Source organism: Hylobates moloch, unplaced genomic scaffold, assembly GCF_009828535.3.
Source record: "Hylobates moloch isolate HMO894 unplaced genomic scaffold, HMol_V3 SCAFFOLD_3, whole genome shotgun sequence".
Taxonomy (NCBI): Eukaryota; Metazoa; Chordata; class Mammalia; order Primates; family Hylobatidae; genus Hylobates; species Hylobates moloch.
The window spans coordinates 37,128,765-37,155,862 of NW_026652278.1; the positions used below are offsets into that span (position 1 = coordinate 37,128,765).

Sequence of the window (27,098 nt, forward strand, 5' to 3'; positions counted from 1 at the left end):
TTCTTCTGCTTCCATTTTTTTCATATCTTATTTTAATTTGTTCTTTTAAATACAATTAAAGGGACTAATAGGATTTTGAAGTTTCATTCTCTTTTTCTCATGTTAGTACTGTGGTAGTATGGTTTCTTGGTATGATAGTTTCTTGAATGGCTTATTTTGCTAAAAAATATTTATGTTTTTGCTCTTATTTATCCATATTAATGGAGAAGAGCTATGGAATAGTTAATGCCAATTTATGAATAATCCAAAATCATTTATGTTGGACTTGATTAAATTATTTATAATGCAAAGCACAGCCAGCTGTCATGGCCAATATGTTTGATCACATTTTTCTCTAATTGTTTCTTTCTTTTGTCTCTGGAAATCTGCTGTTATGTATAATGAATGTTTCTTCTAATGCTTAAAATTGTTAGCAGATTACTGTCATCATAAGCAGTATACTATCAAAGTCTGAACATATCAGATCAGCGTTTAATATCATACTAAGATGAAATTTAGAAAGTTAATATCAAGAGATAATTATATGCATCATCATTACTCTGTTGCATGTTAATTAGGTATATGTAGTAAGTATATCATATAAATGACTGCAGTTACTATTATGGTAACACAGACATTTCTCTGATCCGCTCTGACAGTGATAGGAAGATGTGCTGAATATTCACTGAAGGTTTTTCTGAGCCTGTAGTTCAGGGAAACCCATTGGTTTGGGCCTCCCTCATATTTGAGAGAACAGTTTTCTTCCCTCTTGTTTTCCCTTGCGTACAGGTTTGTGCATGAGGCCATCATAGCTCATTGTATCCTCAAACTCCTGGGCTTAAGTGATCCTTCTCCCTTGGTCTCCTGAGCAGCTGGGACTACAGGTGCACACCATCATGCCTGGCTCTTTTTTTTTTTTTTTTTTTTTTGGTGTGTTTGTAGAGACAAGGTGTCTTGCTTTATTGCCTAAACTAATCTCTAACTTCTGGCTTCAAGCAATCCTCTTGCCTCAGCCTCCCAAAGTTCTGGGATTATAGGGATAAGCCATCATGCTTTAGGTTTTTTCAGTTATAGCTGTGGGGCTCGTTAGCAACAGTGGCAACTGTGCTTTCCCGTGTTAAGTTTATTATAGCCCTGGGATTTTAGAATATGCCCTGTTTCGGGAAATACTTTTGGATGTCCTTGAATGTCTGAACCATGGAGAATTCTTGTCAGAAAAAAAAAAAAAAAACAACTTTGTATCTGACTTTTTGTGGAGTAAAGGTTTTGGAGTCTTTTAAAAGCCTTTTAGAGAGTAGCTTCTTACTTGATATAATTATGTCTTTACCCCCAAAGTCTGGTTTTCAGAGGTAGGTAAATAAACTTTAATGAAATTAATTATTGGCTGGGCATGGTGGCTCACGCCTGTAATCCCAGCACTTTGGGAGGCCAAGGTGGGCGGATCACTTGGGGCCAGGAATTCGAGACCACCATGGCCAGCATGGCGAAACCCTGTCTCTACTAAAAATACAAAAAATTTAGCTGTGCATGGCGGTGCACACCTATAGTCCCAGCTACTTGGGAGGCTGAGGCACAAGAATTGCTTGAACCCAGCGGGTGGAGGTTGCAGTGAGCCAAGATTGCACCCTTGCACTCTTATCCAGCCTGAGCAACAGAGCGAGACTCTGTCTCAAAAAAAGAAAATAATAATTAAATATTAGAAGGATTTCATGCTGGTGTGGTGGCTCACGCCTGTAATACCAGCACTTTGAGAAGCCAAGGCCAGGAGTTTGAGACCAGACTGGGCAACATAACAAGATTCATCTCTACAAAAAAATAAAACATTTACCCAGGCGTGGTGGCACTTGGCTGTAGTCCTAACTACTATAGAGGCTGAGGTAGGAGGATTGTTTGAACCCAGGAGTTTGAAACTGCAGTGGGCTATGATTGTGTCACTACACTCCAGCCTGGGTGACAGAGTGAGACCTTGTTTCAATAAAAAATAAAGATAAAAGAAGGATTTCATTATCCCCCTACAATCCCAAGCAAAACAAAACTATACTCCTTGAATTTGTACCAATTAGAATCACTTTGGTTAATAAATAATATTTTATAAATATGATTATATTTTTCCCTAATACTTACTAAAGCGTAAGGGGAAGGCCCTAAGGAGTAACTAAGAGCATAAAGCTATTGGGAACTGTTTAGGCTTGGGTGGGGAACATTGGACAAATAGCTGGCAGTCTGAGGGCATGAGAGATGTATCCTCAGCTACCACCTATAATATTTCCCTAACATTGTGGATCTTTTTTTCCAATATCCCAAATTATGATTGAAGTGATAATTTTAAACTGTATCCTTATTACCATTTATCTTCACCACTCCTTTTATTTTGCTGACTTCCCAGGGACAGGTCCAGTAGTTGAGGTATAAAAAGGAGACATGTTAAGTTTTGGTACCCATATATACATGTGTACATCTTACTGGGAATGGGTAGATCATAGGTTATTAGAGAAAGTACTAGACTAGGGATCTGGAAACCTTGATTTTAATTTTGGTTTGACCACTAATAGCTGGGTAACCTTGGCAGATGGTGAGGTAAGCACTTCCCTGAAATTTTGAGATGTTGGGGAGTTGTATTAGTCCATTCTAACACCACTATAAAGAAATATCTAAGACTACGTAATTTAAAAAGAAAAGAGGTTTAATTGGCTCACGGCTCTGCAGGCTATATTGGAAGCATAGCGGCATCTGCTTGGCTTCTGGGGAGACCTTACAATTTTACAATCATGGCAGAAGGTGAAGGGGGAGCCAAGAGTGGCTAGGGAGGGAGAGAGGGTGGAGGTAAAAAACAAAACAAAACAAAAAAAACTTAATGAGCTTTTAGCTTGTAGGATATTTTAAATATTAAGTGGTATTACCTTGTATAAAGTGTTTTTTGTTTTGTAGGTATTGTTGGTGAGGCTGATGAAAATGGAGAAGATTACTATCTTTGGACCTACAAAAAACTTGAAATAGGTTTTAATGGCAATCGAATTGTTGATGTTAATCTAACTAGTGAAGGAAAGGTGAAACTGGTTCCAAATACTAAAATCCAGATGTCATATTCCGTAAGTATTCAAACAGTTTAATGTAGGAAGTAGTGTTTGTGACCCAATGTCAACAATATGTGGCTTTGAACTTTAGTAAATGAAAATGTAGCTTGAAATGGGATGCAACAGAATATTATTAAAACTGTATTTTCTCAGTGTACCTAAGTAAGCCTCCTAAAAGCAAAGAGAGGATTTGCTTCAGGTCTGTAGTATTAGATACCAGTTATGCCTTTGCAGGACCTAAACCATTTAGTACAGCCAAGTTTACTGTTGTAACTGGGTAATTAGACTAACCCAGTCATGTATTTTTATGGTTACATTTTTAGATTGCAGTGCTTCATGTTGTTTCCCTTTCCTTTTTAATGTTGCAGATAGAAGTGATGCTGTATTGAAAGTTGCTGGATAGATATAGTTTATCATGGATTGCTCTGTCAGTTGGAATAATATACTCCTGCACAGTGAGAACTTGTCAGAGCCTTTTAACAACTGTCAAGCTATTTATTTTCTCTTAGGCTTAAAAATAGTGGAAATGAGAGAGAAATTCAGTGTAGGTAGCCTCTCTGCCAGTTATTGCCTCGTAACTGGAATGAGTCCATTGCTAGTAGTCAAATTTTGAAAGTTTTTCAAGCCTTGTGCATATGTACCTGATGCAAATAATCCTTGTATAACTAAACTTAATGAAGAAATTTTATAGTTGTAATAAAAGTAATGCAGTCTAAAAATAAAGATGTACAGATTCTTTTTTTTATTATTCATTCAAATATTTATTGAGCAGCTAAGGACATACAAAGGTGATTCAGAACATGGTCAGAGGAGAGGCGAATGCACAAGTAATAGAAAACAAAGGGCAAGGTTCACTGAATCACAGCAGTCAGAAGAAAGTGCTTTAGGGAACCAAGAGTGAGATTGTTTCCAGCCTGAAGAGGCATCCGTGGCAAATCAGAAAAGGAGATTGAGATTAAAATAGAAGACTTCAGTCTGGATTGTTGATGATACTCAGTATGGACTATATGTGTCTCTCCTTTTCCTTTCTCCCCATCTTTGGGCTTAATTTACCAGTAGTGCCCTGGACTGTTCAGTGCACTTTTTCTATACTTGCTTGCATTTTTGCTTTAATGTCTTCTACAGAGCTAGGTCCTTTTGGTATTTTAGGAGTTTTTTTTTTCCTGTTTTTGAAGGATTTTTGTCCTTTTGATCTTAGTGTTGATGGTTTTGAGTCTTTTCCATTCTGATGTGACTTTTGTGCATTTTTGGCTGGATTATCTCGTATAGATTTCTTCACTGGTGCTTTTTCTTCAGTTTCCTCATCAAAATCATCATCATCATCATCATCTTCATCAGCAGCAAGTTTTACTTTTTTCTGTGGAACCTTGCTACCACCTCCAGAGACAGATCACTTTCTAGATATCCTTAAGAGTTTCACCTCCTCCTCTTCATCTTCTGATTCTGCATCTTCCTCCACAGCTACTAAGTGCTGTCCACTAATATGCACTGGCCCTGAACCACACTTCAGCCATAAAAGCACTGGTGGTGTGATTTCAAAGCCCCCAAGGGAAACCGTTGGCTGTGCTGACATTTTCAAAGGTGCCAGTGTTACTTAATTGGACTGCCTTCGTAATTCATTGCCTCTGCTTCAACAATGTGCAATTCATCCTTTGCACCAGCCCTTAAACTAACCGTTCTTAAAGATAATTGGTGCTCATTTTCATCATTATCCACCTTAAAGTGATAATCTTTGTTGGCCTTTAGTTCACAACTGAAAAGATAGTTCTGGGGCCTCGGGGGGCTTGTGTCCGTGTCCATCAAAGCTTCCATGGGGTGGCAGCACGCACTTAGGTGGGAGAGAAGGCAGACGGAGATAAATGATTTCTGCTCAAGAGAACAGACGCGCAGGACAGAATCACACCAGGCAGATGTACAGATTCTTATTTTAATTGATTTAGACACTTGTGATATGAGCTTATACTAATTCAATTCATATCACATTTATCAGGTCATAATATGTAAGTCAACAAAAGTAAACAGTCCTTGAGAACTGAAATCACCCCTCTGAGGAAAGTTGTTAAGTTTTGTCAATAAACAGAAAAGTTGATTAGTTTTATCATAACTGTTTCCACTTCTCATGTTGTAAGTACCTTTCCTCCATTTCTCTAGTGAATTTTAATTCTAAGTGTGTGTAAATAGTTCTATATTTTGCCCAGAGTTTTGTCATCAGATTATTAATTTGTTTACTAGCCTTTATTTTCAAATGAAAAATTTTTTTTTAGGTAAAATGGAAAAAGTCAGATGTGAAATTTGAAGATCGATTTGACAAATATCTTGATCCGTCCTTTTTTCAACATCGGGTAGGTAAATAGTGTATTTTAAGACATTGATTATGTGCACCAATTCGTTCAACAAACATTGAGCATCTGTCATTTGCAGGGCACTGTGTTGAGGACTGTGGATTAAAAGATTTAGCTAATGGTGATTTAAAGTATGAGCTTGACATCATAAGGGTGATGGGGAGTTGGAGTAAGGGTGATGGGGTGAAGGAGCAATCAAAAACTTCCTTCTTTGTGCTTGTGGTTTAAACCAATTAAGAGATATACAAAGAAGAATATAACATACGGGAAGCCAAAATATCACTAATAAGGTGAATGTTAGATGGCTGCGTTGCGCAATGGATAGCGCATTGGCCTTCTAATGAGGTGAATATTGGAGAATGTGGCTTATATCTGTCTGTGATCAAGTGGGCTTCTTACTATTGAAACTCAGAATTAGACTTAACACACTCAGAGAGTATATTATAGGCTTCCCTACATGGGCACTTGCCCTTATACAACTTATGGTGTGAGAAAGAGCAGAATGTATGCATCAGAAGGAGATAATGAGAGAACGGATTGAGATCAGGAATTTCTGCTTGTGGAAATCCTTCCATGTAGAAAGAAACATCAAGAATGGGAAGAAATGGCCCCCCACTTCCCCAGCCCCCACCGACAGATACTCGCTGAATTTTAGTTTATAAAGCCGGTGGCATTAGTGTTGGTTTTGTACAGGTAGTTTTGATTCTCTATAGCAAAAATCACACTTTGTTTTGGTGATTTCCTCCTCAAGGATGGAGATAAAAAGACAAGGCATAAGGGGATATATCTGTTCTTCTGAATTTCTTCCTGAATTGCTGCTTCTTTCTTTTGATCTAATCTTTTGGACTAGAATTTTAGAGTTTATTAATTACCTATTTTTGAGATGGCCCATAAGTTTTTGTTGTCTCAGATTTACATATTACTGTTACGTTCCATTCTTAGACTCTACCGGAACTTACCACTACTTCTGATCTTCCTCAGGGTTCAAAGATTTTAACAATTAAGCTATTTGGGATTTAGTCTTTTTTTTTTTTTTTTTTTTTTTGAGACAGAGCCTTGCTCTGTCCCCTGGGCTGGAGCGCAGTGGCACGATCTTGGCTCACTGCAACCTCCGCCTCCTCGGTTCAAGTGATTCTCCTGCCTAAGCCTGCAGAGTAGCTGGGATTACAGGCACACACCATCATGCCCGCCTAATTTTTATATTTTTTTTAGTAGGGGTGGGGTTTCACCATGTTGATCAGGCAGGCCGGTCTTGAGCTCCTGACCTCAAGTGATCCACCGCCTCAGCCTCCCAAAGTGCTGAGATTACAGGCCTGAGCCACCGCGCCCTGCCTGGATTGTCTTTACTGAAGGATTTAGCGTACTACTCTTGGAGCTAAAATTTTCTCCCCTACCTCAATCCCCACCTCAACCCCACCTGCTGTGTGTTCTCCTCGAGTATAATGCTCAGGCAATCCTCAGTAGGGTATGGACACAGATAATTTCAAGATTTAGATAACATTTGAGGATATGAAGGCTCTTAACTGGCACTCCCTACTGGAACTCTTAGGTCTGCCTTGTTTCTAGCCCCACTGGACATTGACAACTTAGGGGAAAGACTGCCTTTTAGTATTTTCACTATAGAATGGTATACTGTATTTATTACTTCAACACATATTAATTGAGCACCTGCTATCTGCCAAGCACTGTATTAGGTAAGTAGGATACATTAGAAAATAAAGGTAAAGATCTATACCCTCTAGGAACTTACGTTCTAGTCGAGGAGACGTGAAATAAACACAATAAGTAAAACACACTTTATTCAAAGAGAAGTGTGTCAAAAAAGAAAAAGTAGACAGCAGAACAAGAGTACCAGGGGTCGGGTAAGTTGCAGTTTTATATTATGTAGTCAAGGTAAGCCTCTGAAATGGACTGTTGAACAAAAGCTTGAAGGAGTTGAAGGAAATAAAGAATGTGGATATTTGGGGGAAAGAGTATTCCAGGCGGAAGCAACACCATTGAAAAGCCTATTAAAGTGAGGATATGCTTATTGTGGTTTGAGGACTAGCAAGAAGTTGAAGTCAGAGAGGTAGCAGGAGCCAGATCATCCATGGTCATTTTAAGGACTGTAGATTTTACTCTTGAATGCAAAGGGGGCAGGGGAGCACTGTAGTGTTTTCAGCAGGGGGGTAACAAATCTGACTTGTTTTTAAAGGGTCAGATTGTTATGTGGGTTCAGGAAGTCAAGGGTAGAAGCAGGGAGACCAGTGGAGAGGCTGATGTAGCAATCCAGATAAGAGGTAAGATAACTCAGATCAGGGTGGTAGCAGGGTAGGTGATAAAAAGATGTTAGATTGTGAGTATATTTTGAAGTTAAAGCTGGCGGCATTTCATGATTGATAGGAAGGTGAAGAAGGGTTGAGACAAACTCTAGGGTTTTCAGTCTGAGTGGAGCTGACATCACTGGGGCTGTATTTGGAGGAGATTTAGGGGGAAGATTAGGGTACAGTTTGGGACATGTTAGTTTTGGTGTGTCTGTACGATACCCAAATGGAGATATTGACCAGCAAATTGGATATATGAGTCCTGGAGTTCAGGAGAGAGGTCTGGGCTAGAGATACAAATTTTGCAGTAATTGGCATATAGATCATATTTGTAGTTATGAGACTGGGTGTAATAATTGCTAAGGAAGGGAGTTGTAGAGAGAGAAGAGGACCAAGGACTAAGCCCTGGGTGCAGTAGTAAGAGTTTAGGAAGAACAGGGGAGTTCAGTTAAGGGCTTTGGGGGAAAAAAAAAAAGTATGGTGTTCTGAATGCTGAGAGAAGAAAGTGTATCATGGAGGATAGAGAGATTAGCTCTGAATTTTTGCTGATGGGTCAAGTAAGATGAGCACTGAAAAGTGACTATTGGATTAACCTGGAGTCATTGGTGAACTTGACAACGATTTTGGTATAATGGTGGGGCATTCAGAACCTGAACAGAGCTGCTATAAGAGAGAATGGGAAGAGAGGAACTGGAGACAGCAATTATGGACTTGTGAGGAGCTTGGCTGCTAAAGGGAGCAAAGAAATGGTGCAGTAGCCAGTGTGGAAAATGGAATTAGGAGATTTTTCTTTCCTTTGTTTTTGTTTTAAATGTAAGAAAAACATTAACTTTATATGCTGATGGGGTTCAGTGGAGATTGCAAAACTGGCAATGCAAGAGAAAAAGGAGAGAAATATTGCATCGTTTTCCTTAAGTAGAAGGAGGGGATATGATGTACTGTACAAGTATAGGGATTGCTTCTAATACAGTGACTAACAGCACAGGCAAAGGAGCTAAAGCTGAATTCAAACTCTGATGCTTTGCCGCTTACTATGACCTTGGTTAAATTATTCAGTTCTTCAGCTTCTGTTCCCTTAATAGTGAAGCCAGGATTATAGTACCTTGCAGAGCTGTTGGGGAATTTCACATTGATATAAAGCACCTAGTTAAGTGTTTGGCACACAGCAGGTAAGAGGCAGTATTGTTGGTATAGTTATTTATCTCCAGTTGCATTCTAAAATTTATGACAAATTGAGGGTGCAGCTTCAGGATTAGTGACACTAGAGGGTGCTGGCATGCAGCAATTAGTAGGGTTAGTAAACCCCTTTGTGATACCAGGTTTCTTTATTTTTAAGAAGTATTTTCCCTGGTATAATAATTTCACAATTATACAACATCTCATAATTTTTAGAATAAAGGAATATTATAAAATTTCAGGTTATTACATTATAATAATGTATATCTTAGATTAGAAAATAGCAGAGCCTTGTTAGAAATTTCAACATTTTATGTGTGTCTAATTAGTATAGTTACTAGTAACTATATAAAACTTCTTTTATTTTAAAAAATTTGATAAATCAACTAAAAGATGATATGTGTCATTTTTCTTTCCCTCTTGAGCTTTCCTGGGTTAACATCTCAGGGTGGGAACAAAATCAAATCTTTGGAAAATCATGGACTGCTTTTATGAACCTTAAATGATACTTTTACAATAAACTCAGATTTATATAATCTTTTTTGAGCAAACATTTCAAAAAGCAATGCATTTCTTGGTTCCTTTATAATTTTACTGGATACTCAATAAATAAATTGTTGAATGAAGTAAGGAATAGTCTTCTGAAGAGGCTGTCTCCTGTTTTTCAAGAAGAGCCATAGAGTTTATCCCGTTGCTGAAACCTCAGGGTGGATAACAGAGCCAGGACTACCCTTCAGCTTCATGCACATATTCAGCACGTTAGCCCAAGTTAATATATGTCCTAATCATACACAGCAATACATATGTATGTACCTGTAGAATTTTAGAGCAGGAGGATATCTATGAAGAACCAGAATATGTAGATAAGAGGTTTCATGGAGGGGAAGGTACTTGTGTTGGAATATAAAGACTGGGTAGAATTTGCTAAGGGGAGTAGAAATAGATCCTATGTGAGAAGAAATTATAAGAAAAATACAGAGGTGGAAGTGAGTATGAAGTTCTTGAAGAGGGATAAGCCTTATTGGAACATAGAATATAATGGAAAGAAAAGTTGACTAGATAAGGTGAGATGGCCATATTACAGGGAGTATAGAATATTGGAGAAAATAGTTTAGATTTGATATGAGAGAAATAGGGTGTACAACTCTAAATTTTAGAGTAGAGGAGTGATATATGAACATGCTTTGGAAAGATTTCATTGATGGCTTTTTACAGGATAAATTGAAAGGAAAGGGAGAGACCAAAAAAAAGGCCAACTAGGAGGCCATTAGTGCTATCAAGGTATGAGGTGATGGTATAGGAATGAAGCAGAATGGATAGATAGAAGTCATTTTGAAGAAAAATACATGCTTGATATTACCTATGAAAAATTAAGGAGAAGGAAGAGCCAGAGGTAATTGTAAAATTTCAAAGCCAAATGTTAGTACCATTAGCAGAAGTTAGAGAATCAGAAACAAGTGTTATATATGAGGTGGAAGATTATGAGTGTACTTTAGGGCAGTCTGAGTCTGCAATTCCAGAAAGACATTCAAGTGGAAATTATTGTAGTTAGCAAAAGCCTGAAACGTGAGTGAGAAAGAAGACTAGCGATTTGGGGTGGGTTGGTAGGTCTGGGCGAGGGTGTTATCATCATCATTGGAATGCTGGTTAAAAGTTCTGAGAGCCTAAAGAAGTCACAGCAGAGTACTAAGACTGGATCTTTTGGAGAAGTTCACAAAGGATGGGAGGAGCCAGCATGGAAGATGAAAGAGGAGAAGCAGCGGTCAGTGAAGTAGGATGCTGTAGTGTCAGGAAAGGTCAGATGTGGCAGAGAGATCAAGGAGAGTGAGGCAGATAATTGGCTGCTGAATCAGTTTAGAAGTTCATTGCAGGCCTTTGAGAGAAATTTTGTGGCGCAAAAGTGAGATTGTATTGTGTTTTGGAGGAAGTGAGGGAAGAACTGGAACATGTCTCCTTTTTGAAAAGTATTGACATTGAAAAGATCAGGAGGTGAGAAGATGAAAAGAATGAGGGGCAAAAGATGAAGCAAACACTTCAAAAGAGAATAATAGCAGTAACAATAACTTTTAGATTTTATTTAGTGTTTATGATGTGCCAGGCACTATACTATTTGCTTTACCTTTATTATTTAAACTTTATGACAACCCCAGGGAGTAGACATCGTTGTAGATAAGGACCTTTGGAGATTGCTGATGGCTAGTGAAAGGTGGAGGGGTTGGGATGCAAAATGAGAGGAGAAAAAAACACCTCAAAAAGTGGATGTGGAAAGGTTGTGTCATAGAAGACAGAATTTGCTTCAAGGAAAGGCGGCAGAAAGGATGGCATTGGGGCCTTGAAGAGAGGAGAGAAATTTGGGGACTATCCCTAAAGATCTTTTGGGAATTAAAATGTAAATAAAGAAATAACTGGCCAGTGCTACAGACCTAGTTCAAATCAGATGTGCTACATTTTGAGTAGTACCTTGTGATTATGAACCAGAATCTAGATGTAATATTGTAACAAATATGTGGATAAACTCAAAGCCAAGAGCTTCAAGAACATTGAGGAACTAAAGAATGCCTCAATATTCTATGGAACATGGATTTGGAAAGGGCTGAATAATGATGGTGACAGGGTGAGGATGAACTAATCTGGAGCAAGTGAAGCAAATCATTCAGGATGGTGACCTAAGTCCATGGCAGCCAGCTATAATAGTTTAGTCTTAGTATTTTAAGGAGGTTTTCAGATTGTTCAATTAGAGGGAAGGGAACTAACATTTACTGAGTATCTAAGGTGCCGTACTTTATATATACATTATTAAGCCCTACAAATCAGTTACAGGATAAGTATTATCTCCTCCATTTTCCAAATGAGAAAACCACGGTCACATAGCCAGAAATTGGCTATGTTTGACTCCAGAGTCCATGTTTCTTCCATGTAATGCTGAATAGCATACACTATATGGCCAAATTGTACTTTTTTTTAAACAATAAATTTGATTTTGAAAATTCATATAAATGGTAGCATGTTTTCAACATATGGGAGCTTATTGTAAAGAAAGCCAATCCCCTTGGCATAATGAATACTCAAAGTGTCTGAAATTTGGATTTTTGTCTAAAAGATTTAATTAAAGACTTTTTTTTTTCTTTGCATTAACATCCAGTTGTCCTCATGGAACCTATGAATTTTGTGGCTGATATTGCAGGTTGGTAACATTTTATTTTCTGTTATTTTAGATTCATTGGTTTTCAATTTTCAACTCCTTCATGATGGTGATCTTCTTGGTGGGCTTAGTTTCAATGATTTTAATGAGAACATTAAGAAAAGATTATGCTCGGTACAGTAAAGAGGAAGAAATGGATGATATGGTGAGTAAACATTTACATTATATTTGTAGAAACATTTTAATTGAGTGTTAAGTTTTAAATGTTGGGAGGTAGGTCATAATTTCTTATCGGAAGTCTTTGAGTTTCCACAATTCAGGATTTTTAGAGTTAAGAAAGATGTAAAATGTCCCGTGTGGTCTGTAACCATGCCCTGTGATCAAATAATATTAATTTTTTTTCAGCAAAACATAAGAACATTCACCCGAAGTGGGATAAATAAATAGTGTAACCTCTTGGTAGTTCAAGCCAAGTTTTGCCGCCAAGTAAGAATGTGTCTAATACTGTTAAATATTGCTTAAAATTCAGGGAATGGGTAGAAGGATTAATTTATGTTCAGTTTAGTGGGTTCAGAGGAAAGATTTGTTTTCTAAGTTCTTTTACTAAGTTAGAGAACAAAAAGTGTGTTATATAGAGTGCTAGCTAATGGATATTCGGTATAGGTATACTGTATCATTAAATAAATTTAGGAAATTTGTTTTAAGAGACAGGCTGGAGTGTAGTGGTGCGATCATAGCTCACTGTAACTTCAAACTCAAGAGCTCAAGTGATTGTGCCACCTCAGCCTCCTGAGTAGCTAGGACTACAGGAACAAGCCCCCACCCCTGGCTATTTTTTTATTTATTGTAGAGATAATTTCACTATGCTGCCCAGGCTGGTCTTGAGCTCCTGGCCTCAAGCGATCCTCCTGCTTTGGCCTCCCAAAGTGCTGTTATTATAGGTATGAGCCACTGTGCTTGGCTTGGGAAATAGTTTAAAATTTTAAATTTTAATATACTAGGGCATATTGTGAAGTATCAAAGGGTGGATAAAGCATTTGGTACCTCTTAACTGTATCTGATTAGGATTTTCCCCACCAAAACAGATTACCTTGAGGGACTGCTATTCCTCAGGAAATATTGTTTTAGAAGCAAGCTGTGAGGCCGGGCGCGGTGGCTCACGCCTGTAATCCCAGCACTTTGGGAGGCCGAGGCGGGTGGATCACGAGGTCAGGAGATCGAGACTATCCTGGTTAACACGGTGAAACCCCGTCTCTACTAAAAATAGAAAAAATTAGCCAGGCGCAGTGGCGGGCGCCTGTAGTCCCAGCTACTAGGGAGGCTGAGGCAGGAGAATGGCGTGAACCCGGGAGGCGGAGCTTGCAGTGAGCCGAGATCGCGCCACTGCACTCTAGCCTGGGCGAAAGAGCAAGACTCCGTCTCAAAAAAAAAAAAAAAAAAAGAAGCAAGCTGTGTTAGAAACTGTTTAAGGAGCACTTGCTTACTAAGGTTACCAAGTAAAAATTGAATTCTTTTTAAAAAAATGTATATAGACTGTTAAATAAAAACATTCATATCGAATATTTCCCCCATATGTTTTCTTAGATTCTAGGCGCTAAAGGACATTTCTGCATTCTTAGGGGATCTAGTACTGGTTTTGATACCCTTCTCTTTCATTTCTCCACCTAGCCCGATTGTATATGAGCTACAGCTATGATGTGAATAGCAAGAATAGTGTTTGAAAGTGACATTAAGAGAGTCAGTGCACTGTTCTCCCAATTTGACCATTTCTTTTTGTTACTAAATCTTTTCTTTTTCCGTTATTTGAGATTCTCTGAGCACAACCAGAAGTCAACTTCCTGAACCTCAGCATTTTAACATTGTTATTAAGGCAGTGATCATTCTAAGTTTGGAATATATTTTCTCAATATTTTGTATTTCTTTAAGTAGCTATAAATTTGGAGGGAGGAAACTTACAACTGTAATTTTTACATACTTACTATGTTTTAGTTTGATTCTGAATGATTTGCTTTTCTCTCTATATATATATTTGTATATAGGATAGAGACCTAGGAGATGAATATGGATGGAAACAGGTGCATGGAGATGTATTTAGACCATCAAGTCACCCACTGATATTTTCCTCTCTGATTGGTTCTGGATGTCAGATATTTGCTGTGTCTCTCATCGTTATTATTGTTGCAATGATAGAAGATTTATATACTGAGTAAGTGCCTGCATTTAACTGTATTATGTCTTTATTGTTCTTGAATAGTTTTAATCACTGGAATCTTTTAAGTCAATCATAATTAAATCGTTACTTATTTCCTTTATCTTACAATTTATGATAAATATCATAAATGCAGACAGACAAATAATGAACAGTAATCTGTATTTTTCTGTTACATGCCAAAACTTAGTAGCATTACTGAACATTGTGGTTAGTTATAAAGGTTATATGTTCCATTAAAGATATGAACAGAGGTTACTTTCAATCCAGAGCTGTTTGACAAAGTAAATAGGCTTTTTTTTCTAAAGTTGAAGATCCAATTAGAGCTTCATCAGAAGTTCAAGAATTTCAGTTACTAAGTTACTTCATATTTACCTTCAGAACTGGAAAACATCAGAGTAGAAGAAAGCACTGTAAATAATAGTAAAAAAAAGTGATGAAAAAGTCACATAAGGTTAGAAAAATAATTGATGACTTCTTTGAAAAAAAAACTCCTAGGTCAGTATGCATCCTATCTTGACATGAGTTTTGGTAATTCTTTCTTTGCAAACAAAACCATTTGTAAGAAATTCTTAATTTGAGGTCTTTGAATTATGTGAAAAAGTTATACATTCACAGGAGATCTCAGGTCCTTATTCAGTGCTCAGAAAGCCACAACCTCTATGAAGCAAACACACTCTGGTGCCTGGATGGTAGCGATTATAATTCAGGCATTTCAGGTGCGGTCTTATGAAGTCCTCCTTCAGAATGACACTTTTCTCTAGTTATATTTCATGCCTCTGTTTTAGTTCATAATGCACTCTTTCCTCTATATGCCTGGCATTTGATGGGCAAGCAATAAATCCTTGCTGAAAGAATGGCTCTTTAGTTGCATATTAAATATTTAACTGTATACTAAATATTTGTTTCCTCTGCTAGATAGTAAGTTCCTTGAGAGTAAGGATCAGGTCATAACTACCTTTGAATTCTCAAAGTACCTACATAAGGAGCTTTGCATGTGGAAGGTATTCAGTCAATGCTTGTTGAATTGAAGTGAATATGTATTAACCAACAAAGCTATTTCTCTGTAGTGTTGGTTGTATTTCTTTAATATAACCTTTCTAATTAATTTACCACATGAACTTTAAAATAACCCAAATCTAAACTTCAGAGTTCTGGTGAGTAGTTCATATTTTCGGGCGTAATGTATTCCAAATAAACTGGACCCTAAATATAAGAAAACATTTCAAATCTACCAAGAAGTCGTGCTTTACATTAAACACTGGATTAAGTTAATCACTATCAAATTGACACTGGCTGTACTGTCACAGTCTTATGAGCCACTAGAAGATAATCTCTTCTAGAATCCAAGTTTTTGCCGCTTCCTTTTCAAAATGTTAGTGTTACAATTTGGCAACTCATTTTTTTTTTTTAAATGCAGAAGCTCTTCTACTTAAAGACCTTCAACTTTTATAAATAAGAAACCACTCACTAATGTATAATATTAGCAGGCAAGTCATGCATTGTTATTTTAGCCTATAATTACTGTAAGTGGTTGTTCTGTGTTGTGTTTATTTGAAGTGAATATAATTCATTACTTATGTAAGTACTAAAGCATTAAGGATTTATTATTATATAAAAGTGGCCAACTTATTGAGGTTTCACCTTAGGTGTTTCATGCACATTTGATCCCTTAATCTTCACATCAACCCTATGAAGGAACTATTCTATTTCCATTCTACAGACCAGGAAACTAAAGCTCAGAGAAATGATCTGAGATCAATGAGCACCCTTTATTAGTAAAGAGTGTTAGTGAGCTGGGATTGGAACCTAGGCAATCTTATTCCAGAACTCTTTTCTTAATTTGCTATGTTATGGAAATGAGAATAGAGAAAATAATAATACGAAGTGGTGAGAAAATGAAAAATTTGCACACAAAATTGGGATAAATCACTTGAATAGGAATGATTCTAAAGGATAAAGAGCAGATAATGTAACGTAAAAATTACTTTGCCTCTGTGGTCACTATAGCAATCAGAGGAAAAATATTTTGAGGGTATAAAGTAGAGGATCAGTATCAATGTGGGTGCCTGTTATAGTGTGATATTGAGAAGGCATAGAGTTTGAGAAGGTGAGGAGTAAGCTTGTTAGTGCTGCTGCTGCTACTCTGAAACTTTTCAGTGGAGAGTGGTAAGACTGTGGCAGGTGTAGGCTAAATACCTCTTCAGATGTTTCCCACATCCCATCTTGGAGAGATGAGTAAGGAGGACTGTTGCCTCCCTCAGCAGATTTTTCAACGTAGATAAAAGTGGTTTATTTGAGGTACATGAGGAGGGAATGCCCATAGAATATTTGTGAACAAAGAAGTGAAGGACCTATAGACTTTTTAAAAATCATATGTCTGATTTTAATTTTTACATTTTTACTTTTTTTTTTTGAAATGGAGTCTTGCTTTGTCATCCAGGCTGGAGTGCAGTGATGCGTTCTCAGCTCACTGCTGCCTCTGCCTCCCAGGTTCAAGTAGTTCTCCTGCCTCAGCCTCTCGAGTATTTGGAATTACAGGCACCTGCCACCACACATGGCTAATCTGTGTATTTTTAGTAGAGGCAGGGTTTTGCCATGTTGGCCAGGCTGGTTTCAAACTCCTGACCTCACGTGATCTGCCTACCTTGGCTATCCAAAGTGCTGGGATTACAGGTGTGAGCCACTGTGCCTGGCCTAAAAATCATTTTCAGCAGCATGAGGGAAACAGAGAAAGTCTCAGTGTTATTCCATCTAAAATAATAGTATTTAATATAGATTATACTAGTATTTTATTTCTGTTTGCAGGCAAGAATCATAAGCAATTGAATCAAGTTATGAAACAAACTATTCCAGTCATTTTTCTTAACAGACGAACATCTTGTTCCATATTATGGGATTGGTTTACAGGGTCACAAAACAGTTTTAGTGTCACCTTCTAGTATTTTTGCTAAATAAATGTGAAATACTTGCTTAGAATATATCATAACATTTAACTGCAGGATAAAAAAATTAGGATCAGCCAGGTATCATATAAATGCAGTTTTAACTACAAAATCATTCACTATAGAGAATCTTTTGAGTTTTATTTGTAGTCCAGGTTGTGGTATTTTTGTGTTTCTGTTAAAGTTATGCTAATATAATAGACTGTATGATGTTTTCTTTAAATTGTTGGTTTTAATTTTTTTTTTTTTTTGCCTTTTTAGGAGAGGATCAATGCTCAGTACAGCCATATTTGTCTATGCTGCTACATCTCCAGTGAATGGTTATTTTGGAGGAAGTCTGTATGCTAGACAAGGAGGTAACTTACGAATTCTCACTTCATGTTGTTAATTATAGATGCTAATATTTTACTATGAGATTTTTTTGTTTGTTTTGAGAGAGTCTCACTCCATCACCCAGGCTGGAGTGCAGTGGTGCAATCTCTGCTCACTGCAATCTCCACCTCCTGGGTTCAAGTGATTCTCATGTCTCAGTCTCCTGAGTAGCTTGGAATTACAGGTGTGTGCCACCACACCCAGCTAATTTTTTATTTTTAGTAGAGACGAGATTTCACCATGTTAGCCAGGCTGCTGTGGAACTCCTGACCTCAAGTGATTCGGCCTCGCAAAGTGCCTGGCCAACTGTGAGATATTTGGAATTTAAAATGTGCAGAACAGCCATTGTAAAATTCTTTGTTATCTCATTTCACATAATTTCTACCAAACCTATTGTGTGTTCTATCTTGCTTTTGTGGAATTCTCACGTTTTATTTCCTAAAATTATGAATAATTAGTAGATAATCTCCTTTGTGCACCATGTAATTTGCCCTGAGGAACATGTAGGAGAGTGCATTTAAGTTATTGATACTATTTGCTTTGAGGTGCCTGGCTCTAGATGTGCTCCATGTGATGCATCCACACAGAAAAAAAGCTTTATAGATGAATATAAAGGCATGTGTAATGGTCTGTGGGTAAAGTTTCTGGACAATGGAAAGAGAATAGGAAGGAAAGTTACGTATTTCTGTTGACTGTTAGTTTTATCAAAGGACCCTTCGCAAAGATTTCTGCTATTCTTTGTCACTGTCACAGTCTCTTGCTAAGAGCACTTTGTCTTAAATATCCTGTTGCTCCTTTACTACTATTACCTGAAATTAATGGAACTAATAACACGATAATACAAGGATACTGCTCCTTGGTGTTTTTTTCTGCAGTGGCATTCAGAAATGCCTTGTATTCCCATCAGTAGTCTGAGGTCAGAAAAGTACAAAAATTGGTAGATTTGCATTTTAGTTTATGAATGAAATGTTGAAATACCTTAAAATTATATTTCCAAGGATGGAGTTGTGATTTTCCACAGCCCATCTTAAGCAATGTCAGCATTAGGGGATCCTGCCTTCTTTTAGTGGACTGGGCACACTTATAGGTTGTAGGAAATTGGAGCGTAGGATTATATCTTGGTTTACCATTGCTTTTTTATTAATCTTCCTAGACTTAATGTGACCTGTGCGTTCAGTATAGATAATTATTTGGATTGACTGAGGGAGTGTCACTATGGGTTCCTGACTATTTTAGGTAGATGTTCAGTCTCTAAATTCGACTCGCAGGTATGGGAAATGAGTCCTATCATATAGGACTACATCCTAAGGAAATAAGGACACATGAGGCAACTTCTACTTTGAATTTGACCTGGAAATTAATTAGGCTAAAATTTTAGTTTATGACTCTCAAAATAGTCTCCACAGCAGAAACAGGTTTATTTAAAACGAAATTTATTTAAAGTTGGACATAAATTTGTTTTTAATCTGACTGCAAGTTAAGAACACCCAGCCCAACTTTCCTTTACTACACTTATTCTTGAAAGCTGACAGAGTTCAGGCTCGGGTCTAGGAATATCAGGTCTTACAAAATGTAATCTAAAGATTATGTTCTGATTGGTAGTGTCCTGAGGAGATCTGATAGTGTCCTGATATTTTGTCCGATCAAGCCTCAAAAACCAGGTCAATGTAGAAGTCAACCCAGAGGATCAAGAATTTTTCAGACTTATCTCAGGATTTGAACTACAGTGAAGCTCAAGGTCTTCACACTGTCCTCAGTGCCCTATAATGCTGTAGATCTAGTTTGAAGCCGGTGGTGTCCAGGACCTTAGCCAGAGACTTCAAGGGTTTGAAGAGCAGTAGAAAACACAACAATGCAGGTACTTGGGCTACTGATTGCACCCAGCGGAATGTGTACAGGATTCTTTTTGACTGTTAAAAGGAAAGGGAGAAATAGAGAGTTGGATGAGGAGATTGATTGATTGATGATTGATTTTGAGATGGAGTTTCGCTCTTGTCTCCCAGTCTGGAGTGCAATGGCACGATCTCAGCTCACTGCAACCTCCACCTCCTGGGTTCAAGCGATTGTCCTGCCTCAGCCTGCTCAATAGATTGGATTACAGGCGCGTGTCACCATGCCCGGCCAATTTTTTATTTTTAGTAGAGACAGAGTTTCACCATGTTGGCCAGGCTGGTCTTGAACTCCTGACCTCAGGTGATCTGCTCGTCTCAGCTTCCCAAAGTGCTGGGATTACAGGCATGAGCCAGCATGCCCAGCCACAGTTTTGTTGATACATGTCTGAATCTGAGAAGATAGTGGAAAGTGCAGGAAAAGAAAATGCAAGAAAGTGTTAGAATTAAATAGAAGTAATGCTTTAATTAATCACCACCTTTTTGTGTTGTTACAATGCTGGGTATCAGTTAGAAAGGAGAGGTTCTTGAAACTTAACCGGAAAAGAAATGAAACAGGAGAGAAAACTCAGAATTAAGGAGTTTTTCTGGAGGAACGTTACGATTTTAGCTAATAATTCTGTAACAGATGTTTTAAAAGAACTCTATATAGCAGAAAACAAAAATTAGGGTTTTGCTTATTTTTCTATGGTATTTTCTGTTTGGGTCCCTGTTGCTTATGATTGTGGAGTTGAATTTTGATAGTGATTCAGTGTTTCTAAGCTGTTTGAAGATATTTTCTGCGAGCTTTACCATCTGCTGTATTAGACAGCTGTCTGTTGCTCTTCTGGTCTATATGAGCACAACCGAAGATTTTTTTATTACATAGTTAAAAAGTTTGTTCCCTTGATTATTTGAATAATAGCTCAATGTATAGAATTTTGGCAATACACAGAGGTACAGAGAAATAGTAAAACTTATAAATCTGTAGTTCTGATTGCTGAGAGAGAGCTTATGAAACACATTGGTTTTTTTTCTTTTCAAACATAGAAATGCTCTTAAATACATATTTATAATTATAATTTTAGAGCTAAGGACAAACTTACAGGCTAACTCAGGGTTTTTTATTTTTTATTTCATGTTTAAATTTTTTTTGCCCTGTCTTAGGGTGCTGAAAAATCACAAGTGAGTTTCTTTTGATGTTCTTCTTTTTAAAACTCACTGGTTTTTAGACTTTTTTCTTCTTTTTAAAGCAGTGTAACCTGCTTTTCAAATGAAAACTTACATGAAACTCCAATGTGTAAAACTGTTGAAAATGTAATTGTTCTGGTTGAAGCAGGGGTAAGGGGACCTGGGATTTTTCTTCACCAGTGACTTCATGGGCATGCCAAGAAGTTCCAGAACTCCAAGGAATAGTTTTAAAACCCCTTTCTCTTTTTTTTGATCAGTTTATTTTAAACCAATAATAAAAACCCCTTTCTAGGCCAACTTGTAGCCTAGAGAGATAGAGTGGCTTATGAAAGTTCACAGCAGTTCAGTGGCAGAGTCAAGACAAAACGTCAGAATATTTTATTACAGGTCATTGCTCTTTTCCAGTGCACCCACTTCAGAAGCTGTGATTTCACTATATGTACTTGAAAAGCTGTGGTATTTGTTAGCTATTGTTTTGAAACAATTATTAAGATGTTAAATTTCGTGATCTTTATATTAAAATTTCAAACAAATAATTTGGTACTAAATAATTATATTAAACCTTCATAGTTTCCTTTCTTTTCAGGAAGGAGATGGATAAAGCAGATGTTTATTGGTGCATTCCTTATCCCAGCTATGGTGTGTGGCACTGCCTTCTTCATCAATTTCATAGCCATTTATTACCATGCTTCAAGAGCCATTCCTTTTGGAACAATGGTGAGTTGCTTGAATCTTACTTTTAAACTGAAAAAGTATACACATTTTAACTGAGACCTACTGTCCCTCCAAAATACGTCTTATTAGATGTTTTGATAGTTTCAGTCAGTTCGTACTCAGTCGTGGAAAGTTAGATGAGGAGAATACTACTGTTGTTAGCCTCCATAAAATTTTGGTTAAGTTTAAACCTATAGTTGGCTTTTTATTTTTTCTTGATTCTGTAAGCCAGTAAAGTGAAAGGCTGACTTTAAAAGAGAGCACTATAGCTTTTTATCAGAGATGGGAAGAACTGGTGAATATATCTTAGAGAAAGAATAATGACAATCACAAAACATGGGTGTTTTAAGGTGATAGGTGAGTGCAGTGGTAGAAAGTAAAGCTTTTCCATGACAGATTTTTTTGTATTAACATACTTTTCTTAGAAACTCACTAAGCATTGGCCGGGCGCAGTGGCTCACACCTTTAATCCCAGCACTTTGGTAGGCTGAGGTGGGTGGATCACGAGGTCAGGAGATTGAGACCATCCTGGCTAACACGGTGAAACCCTGTCTCTACTAAAGATACAAAAAAAAAAAATTAGCCAGGTGTGGTGGCGGGCACCTGTGGTCTCAGCTACTTGGGAGGCTGAGGCAGGAGAATGGCGTGAACCCGGGAGGTGGAGGTTGCAGTGAGCCGAGATCACGCCACTGCACTCCAGCCTGGGCGACAGAGCCAGACTCCGTCTCCAAAAAAAAAAAAAAAGAAAAAGAATCTCAGTAAGCATTTTTGTAAATAATATACGTTGCTATAGATGTTAAAATGTGTTTGCATATCTTACCTGTAATCACAGGCTTGGAAATTCTTTGAATTACTTAAATATATTAAAACCAGAAAACATAGAATGAGTTAACCCACGGTCTCCCAATTCTTCTTGGTATTACCTTTTTACTAGAAACAGAATTTTAGGCCTAGACTAGAGTGAAGGCTTAATGTACGCTTGTGCATACATGTTCATACATATATATGCCAATGCAAGTTGCAGGGTGGTTACTGCTTTTAACAGAGGCTCAATAACTTAGTCACAATCGTACAGGCAGTTAATGGTAGAACTGCCATTAGAGCCCACAATATCTGTTTTAATCTTGTTTGGGTTTTCTTTCAATTATATGGGAGTTAACAAATAGTTTCCCAAAAATTCCGGGTGACTTTGTTTTATAGTCCAATTTTTTTCAAAAACACATTGAATATTATACATTTTTATTAGATCTTTAATACCTTTTAGTTAGGAATATTTTGAAACTTGTTTCAGAATGGAAATTTTTTTTTCAAGCCAAAGTAAGTGATAATGGTTAGAAAAGGGAAAGGTAATTAATTACACCAGGCAGGGAAAGAATTTGCTTTGTAGTAGTTCCAGGCCATCAGAAAGTACATAGAGTGAGTCAAGTTACTTCTCAAAGATCATCTGCTGAATTGATTATTTTCATAGTGCTTTAAAAATTAAAATTCTGATTCTGTTAAAATTTTTCTCAGGAAGTTTTGTATTTGATATTGGTAAAAATGGTATTTCAAAGTTGTTTTGTCTCGCTAAAATTGTAAATTTTTGCCAATTTGTAAATGGAGTTTTAAATGTTAATATTCAGTGTAATTTGCTTTTAGATAATTTAATAATTACAAATTATTAGAATATAATATTTAAAGTCTGTGCTGAGCCAGAGGTGGTTTATAAAATTGATCTTTAGTGAATAAAAGACTAACTGTTCGTACTTGGCAGGCTCCTACAATATTATGTTCTTAATTTGCATTAGTCTCATGAAGGAGTACCGGGGGAGTGGCATTCCCCTGGCCTCATGTTTTAATCAGGTGTGTGCTTTACTGTCTCCTTTTCTCCATTTAAGAGTATGAAAACTTGTTTAGAACATGAACTTGAAGAACCTGATGTGAATGTTTCACCCAGCTCTTCATTAAGTACTTGAACTACTTAAGTTTGTGGTTTTCGTTGTTTGACTTCTTGACATTCTGAAGGAAATGGTTACATATTCTCATAAACTCAGTGATTCTCAACCCTGGGCACACACTAGAATCACTTGGGGATTTAAAAAATTTTAATGCTCAGGGCTTTCTTTCAAGCTAATTAGTCTGTCCTGCTTTAAACCCAATCTGTAGTGTTTACTTGATTCCAGTTCCTGGGATCTGGGGATGGATCTCTGAGCCAAAAGACTCCCAGAGCATAGGTACCATGTATCTGAGGAGCCAGGTACCCCTACTAACTGAATACCCTAATTTGAGAATCAGAGTCTTCAGATCCTCCTAAGTGCTCTTCCCCAGGCTTTATCTCTTTCTGTCCCCCATTCCTTTGATCTCTTGGCTATTGAGGCCTTTTTCTGGGTTATTTTCACTCTAATTCTCTGTTCTATGAAAGTTTCCACATCTGGCTGGGCATGATGGCTCACGCCTGTAATTCCGGCACGGGAGGCTGAGGCGGGTGGATCACTTGAGGTCAGGAGTTTGAGATCAGCCTGGTCAACATGGTGAAACCCTATCTCTACTGAAAATGCAAAATTTAGCTGGGCATGGTAGCGCAGGCGTGTAATCCCAGCTACTCGGGAGGCTGAGGCAGGAGAATCACTTGATCACTTGAACCCAGGAGGCAGAGGTTGCAGTGAGCCGAGATCATGCCACTGCACTGCAGCCTGGGTGGCAGAGTGAGACTGTCTCAAAAAAAAAAAAAAAAAAAATATTAGATTGATTCTGGAAAGCTAAAAACTTTTTATTTTGAGAATTTGTCCAAGAATGATTTAGGTGCTCTACCCAAAGGTTTTGGTCCTGTAAGAGTTCCTTGGGAATGAGAAAGGATTTGCCAAGATGTTCTGGAAAAGGGTTTTAGACATGAAGTCTTTCTTTCATGGGCTGTAAATCTCAGATCCTAAGTTTTGATCTTATTGTAGGATTCCAAAGGACAAAGCACCAAATTACAGAGTTTTAAAACTCACAGAGGCAGGCTAGCATGGGAACTAATCACCTTTCTTTTCTAGAAAGATTTATAAACCTGGCTGGGCACAGTGGCTCATGCCTGTAATCCCAGCACTTCGGGAGGCTGAGGCGGGTGGATTACCTGAGATCACCATGGCCAATGTGGTGAAACCCCGTCTCTACTAAAAATACAAAAATTAGCCAGGTGTGGTGGTGGGCACTTGTAATCCCAGCTACTCGGGAGGCTGAGGCAGGAGAATTGCTTCAACCCGGGAGGCAGAGGTTGCAGTGAGCTGAGATCGTGCCACTGCACTCCAGCCTGGGCAACAAGAGTGAGACTCCATCTAAAAAAAAAAAAGAAAAAAGAAAGATCTATAAAACTAATGTTAGAAAAACTTCGTCATCTAAGGTGAGCTGTTCACAAATGCTAAAGCAAGCAAAAGGATTTTATAAAGATATCAAGATCACAGGCTCGTTATGTGGGATCAGTGATATAACAAAGTAAAAAAAAAAGAATGGCTCCATCCCATTCTTCCTCTTTATTTTTCATCAAATAAAATATAACCCGTAAACAAAAAAAGTAAGAGGAAAGATGCCCTGGTAAGAGGGAGGTGAAGCCTAAGATACGCAAGGCAGTTGATTGTACAGGAGTACCCAGCTGCCTTAGCTGAAAGTCTTGTTGCTCATAAAAATGATCTTTTAGAGATACTGAGAGATCATATTAAGTAATGTTTGAATAACTGTATGAGAGCAGAGGTGCTGTAAAACTGGACAGGCAAATTTACTTTTCCAGGAGGGAAAGGAAGAAAGTGGGTTCTACCTTGTAAGAATATCGAAGTATTAGCTATAGTATGTACATGCTATCCTTTAGTAGAAGGTGACAGATATTCTTGACTGTGACCTATTCAAAAGATTATTAATAACTTAGAGACATGGTGGTCTGCTGATTCAATTGAAAAGGGATGTGAGACTAGTGAAGAAACTAGTAATATAAAATAATGAACTAGTAATTTGAAATAATGAAGGCAGCATCTAAAAAGATCTCACCTGACTGAAATGATGTGCCAAATCTAAGAAGATGAATTATAATAAGGATCAATAATAATACATTTGTGTATCACTTTGTAGTTTACAAAGCATTTTCACACGCATTATCTTGTCTGGTTTTCAGAAGAACCCAAAGAGATAGGCAGAGCTAATGTGATTATTCCTATTTTACAGAACAGAAAACCAAGGCTCTCCCATAGTTAGTTTTCTTTGTTCTTGTGCTGGTGGTGGTGATGATGGGTTTTTTTGTTCTTTTTTTTTTTGGCCATTTTTCTTTTCTTCCTTTCTGTCAAAAGGAATCCTAGTTTAATTCTGAGAGCAGTGGGTATAGTTTTTGCCCTTTTTTGTTTGTGTGTTTTTCCTGATGTACCGAGGTAAAATTAACATATGATAAGTTGCATAAATTTAAAGTGTACAATTTGATGACTTTTAATATATATACACACACACACACTTATGAAACCATTACCGCACTCAAGATAAAGACGTTTGTCACATCCAGAAGTTTTGTTGTATACCTTTATAGTTCATCCTTTCTTTTCTTCTTTTTTCTCTCCCCTATTCTTAGGTAACCACCAGCCTGCTCTGTCTTATCATAGTGTAATTTGCATTACCGAATTTCCTTTAAATGGTAGCTTATACAGTATATATTCTTTTTTGTTTCACTCATGACCATTATTTTGAGATTCATTGATGTTGCATTTAAAAAATTTTTTTTGAGACTGGGTCTTGCTCTGTAGCCCAGGCTGGAGTACAGTGATGTGGTCTCAGCTTACTGCAACCTCTGCCCCTAGGGTTCAAGCAATCCTCCTGCCTCAGCCTCCCTAGTAGCTAGGACTACAGGCAAGTGCTACCATGCCTGGCTAATTTTTGTATTTTTAGTAGAAACAGAGTTTCAGTATGTTGGCCAGGCAGGTCTTGAACTCCTGACCTCAGGTGATCCACCCATCTTGGCCTCCCAAAGTGCTGGGATTACAGGCACGAGCCACCACACCCGGCCTGATATTGCATTTATGAATAGTTTGTTCTTTGTATTGCCCAATAGTTTCAATTGCATGGTTTTACCATAATTTATCCATTTACCCAGTAATTTACTAGTTTTTTGCTATTGCAAATCAAGTTACTGTATTTATGTGCAAGTCTTTCTATGGACTTATGTTTTCGTTTCTCTTGGATAAATAACTGGAGTGGAATGGCTGGGTCATATGATAGTTTAAGTTTTCAAGAAACTGCTAAACTTTTCCAAAATAGTTTTGACACTTTACATTTCTGTCAGCATTCTGTGAAAATTCTAGTTGTTCCACATCACTGTCAGCACTTGATATAGTCAGTCTTTTTAATTTTAGCTATTCTAATGAGTATATAGTGGTGTCTTTCGGTTTTAATTAGCATTTCCTAATGACTAATCATGTTGAAGATCTTTTTATTTGCTTTTTTGCCATCTGTGTATTTTCTTTAATGAATGTTCAGATCTTTTGCCCATTTTAATAGATTGTCTTCTTATTGAGTGATAAGAGTTCCTTATATGTTGTAAATACAAGTCCTTTGTCTTATATGTATTTTGTAAGCATATACTCCTATTTTGTGGGTTGTCTTTTCATAATCTAAAGAGTATTTTTTGAAGGGCAAAGTTACTAATTTTAAAGTCTAATTTATTGGTATATTTTTTCTTTTATGCTTTGAGCTTTTTCTATTCCATTTAAGAAGTCTTTTGCCAAACCAAACATCACTAAGCTTTCCTTATATGTTGTCTTCTAGAAATTTTATACTTTTATCACTTAAGT

The 27,098-nt window shown here is 37.4% G+C and overlaps 1 protein-coding gene and 1 pseudogene across 1 annotated transcript in view; one reads left to right on the forward strand and one right to left on the reverse strand.

Moving 5' to 3' along the window:
- TM9SF3 (transmembrane 9 superfamily member 3) overlaps nucleotides 1-27,098 on the forward strand; it is a 71,274-nt gene that overhangs the window by 21,585 nt on the left and 22,591 nt on the right. Inside the window, exons 4-9 of the mRNA XM_032135523.2 lie at nucleotides 2,908-3,068; nucleotides 5,318-5,395; nucleotides 12,090-12,221; nucleotides 14,056-14,222; nucleotides 17,432-17,526; nucleotides 21,188-21,318. Of these exons, the coding sequence (XP_031991414.1) occupies nucleotides 2,908-3,068; nucleotides 5,318-5,395; nucleotides 12,090-12,221; nucleotides 14,056-14,222; nucleotides 17,432-17,526; nucleotides 21,188-21,318 (764 nt within the window). The remainder of the gene's footprint in view (nucleotides 1-2,907; nucleotides 3,069-5,317; nucleotides 5,396-12,089; nucleotides 12,222-14,055; nucleotides 14,223-17,431; nucleotides 17,527-21,187; nucleotides 21,319-27,098) is intronic.
- Nucleotides 4,073-4,865, reverse strand: LOC116456727 (nucleophosmin-like; annotated as a pseudogene).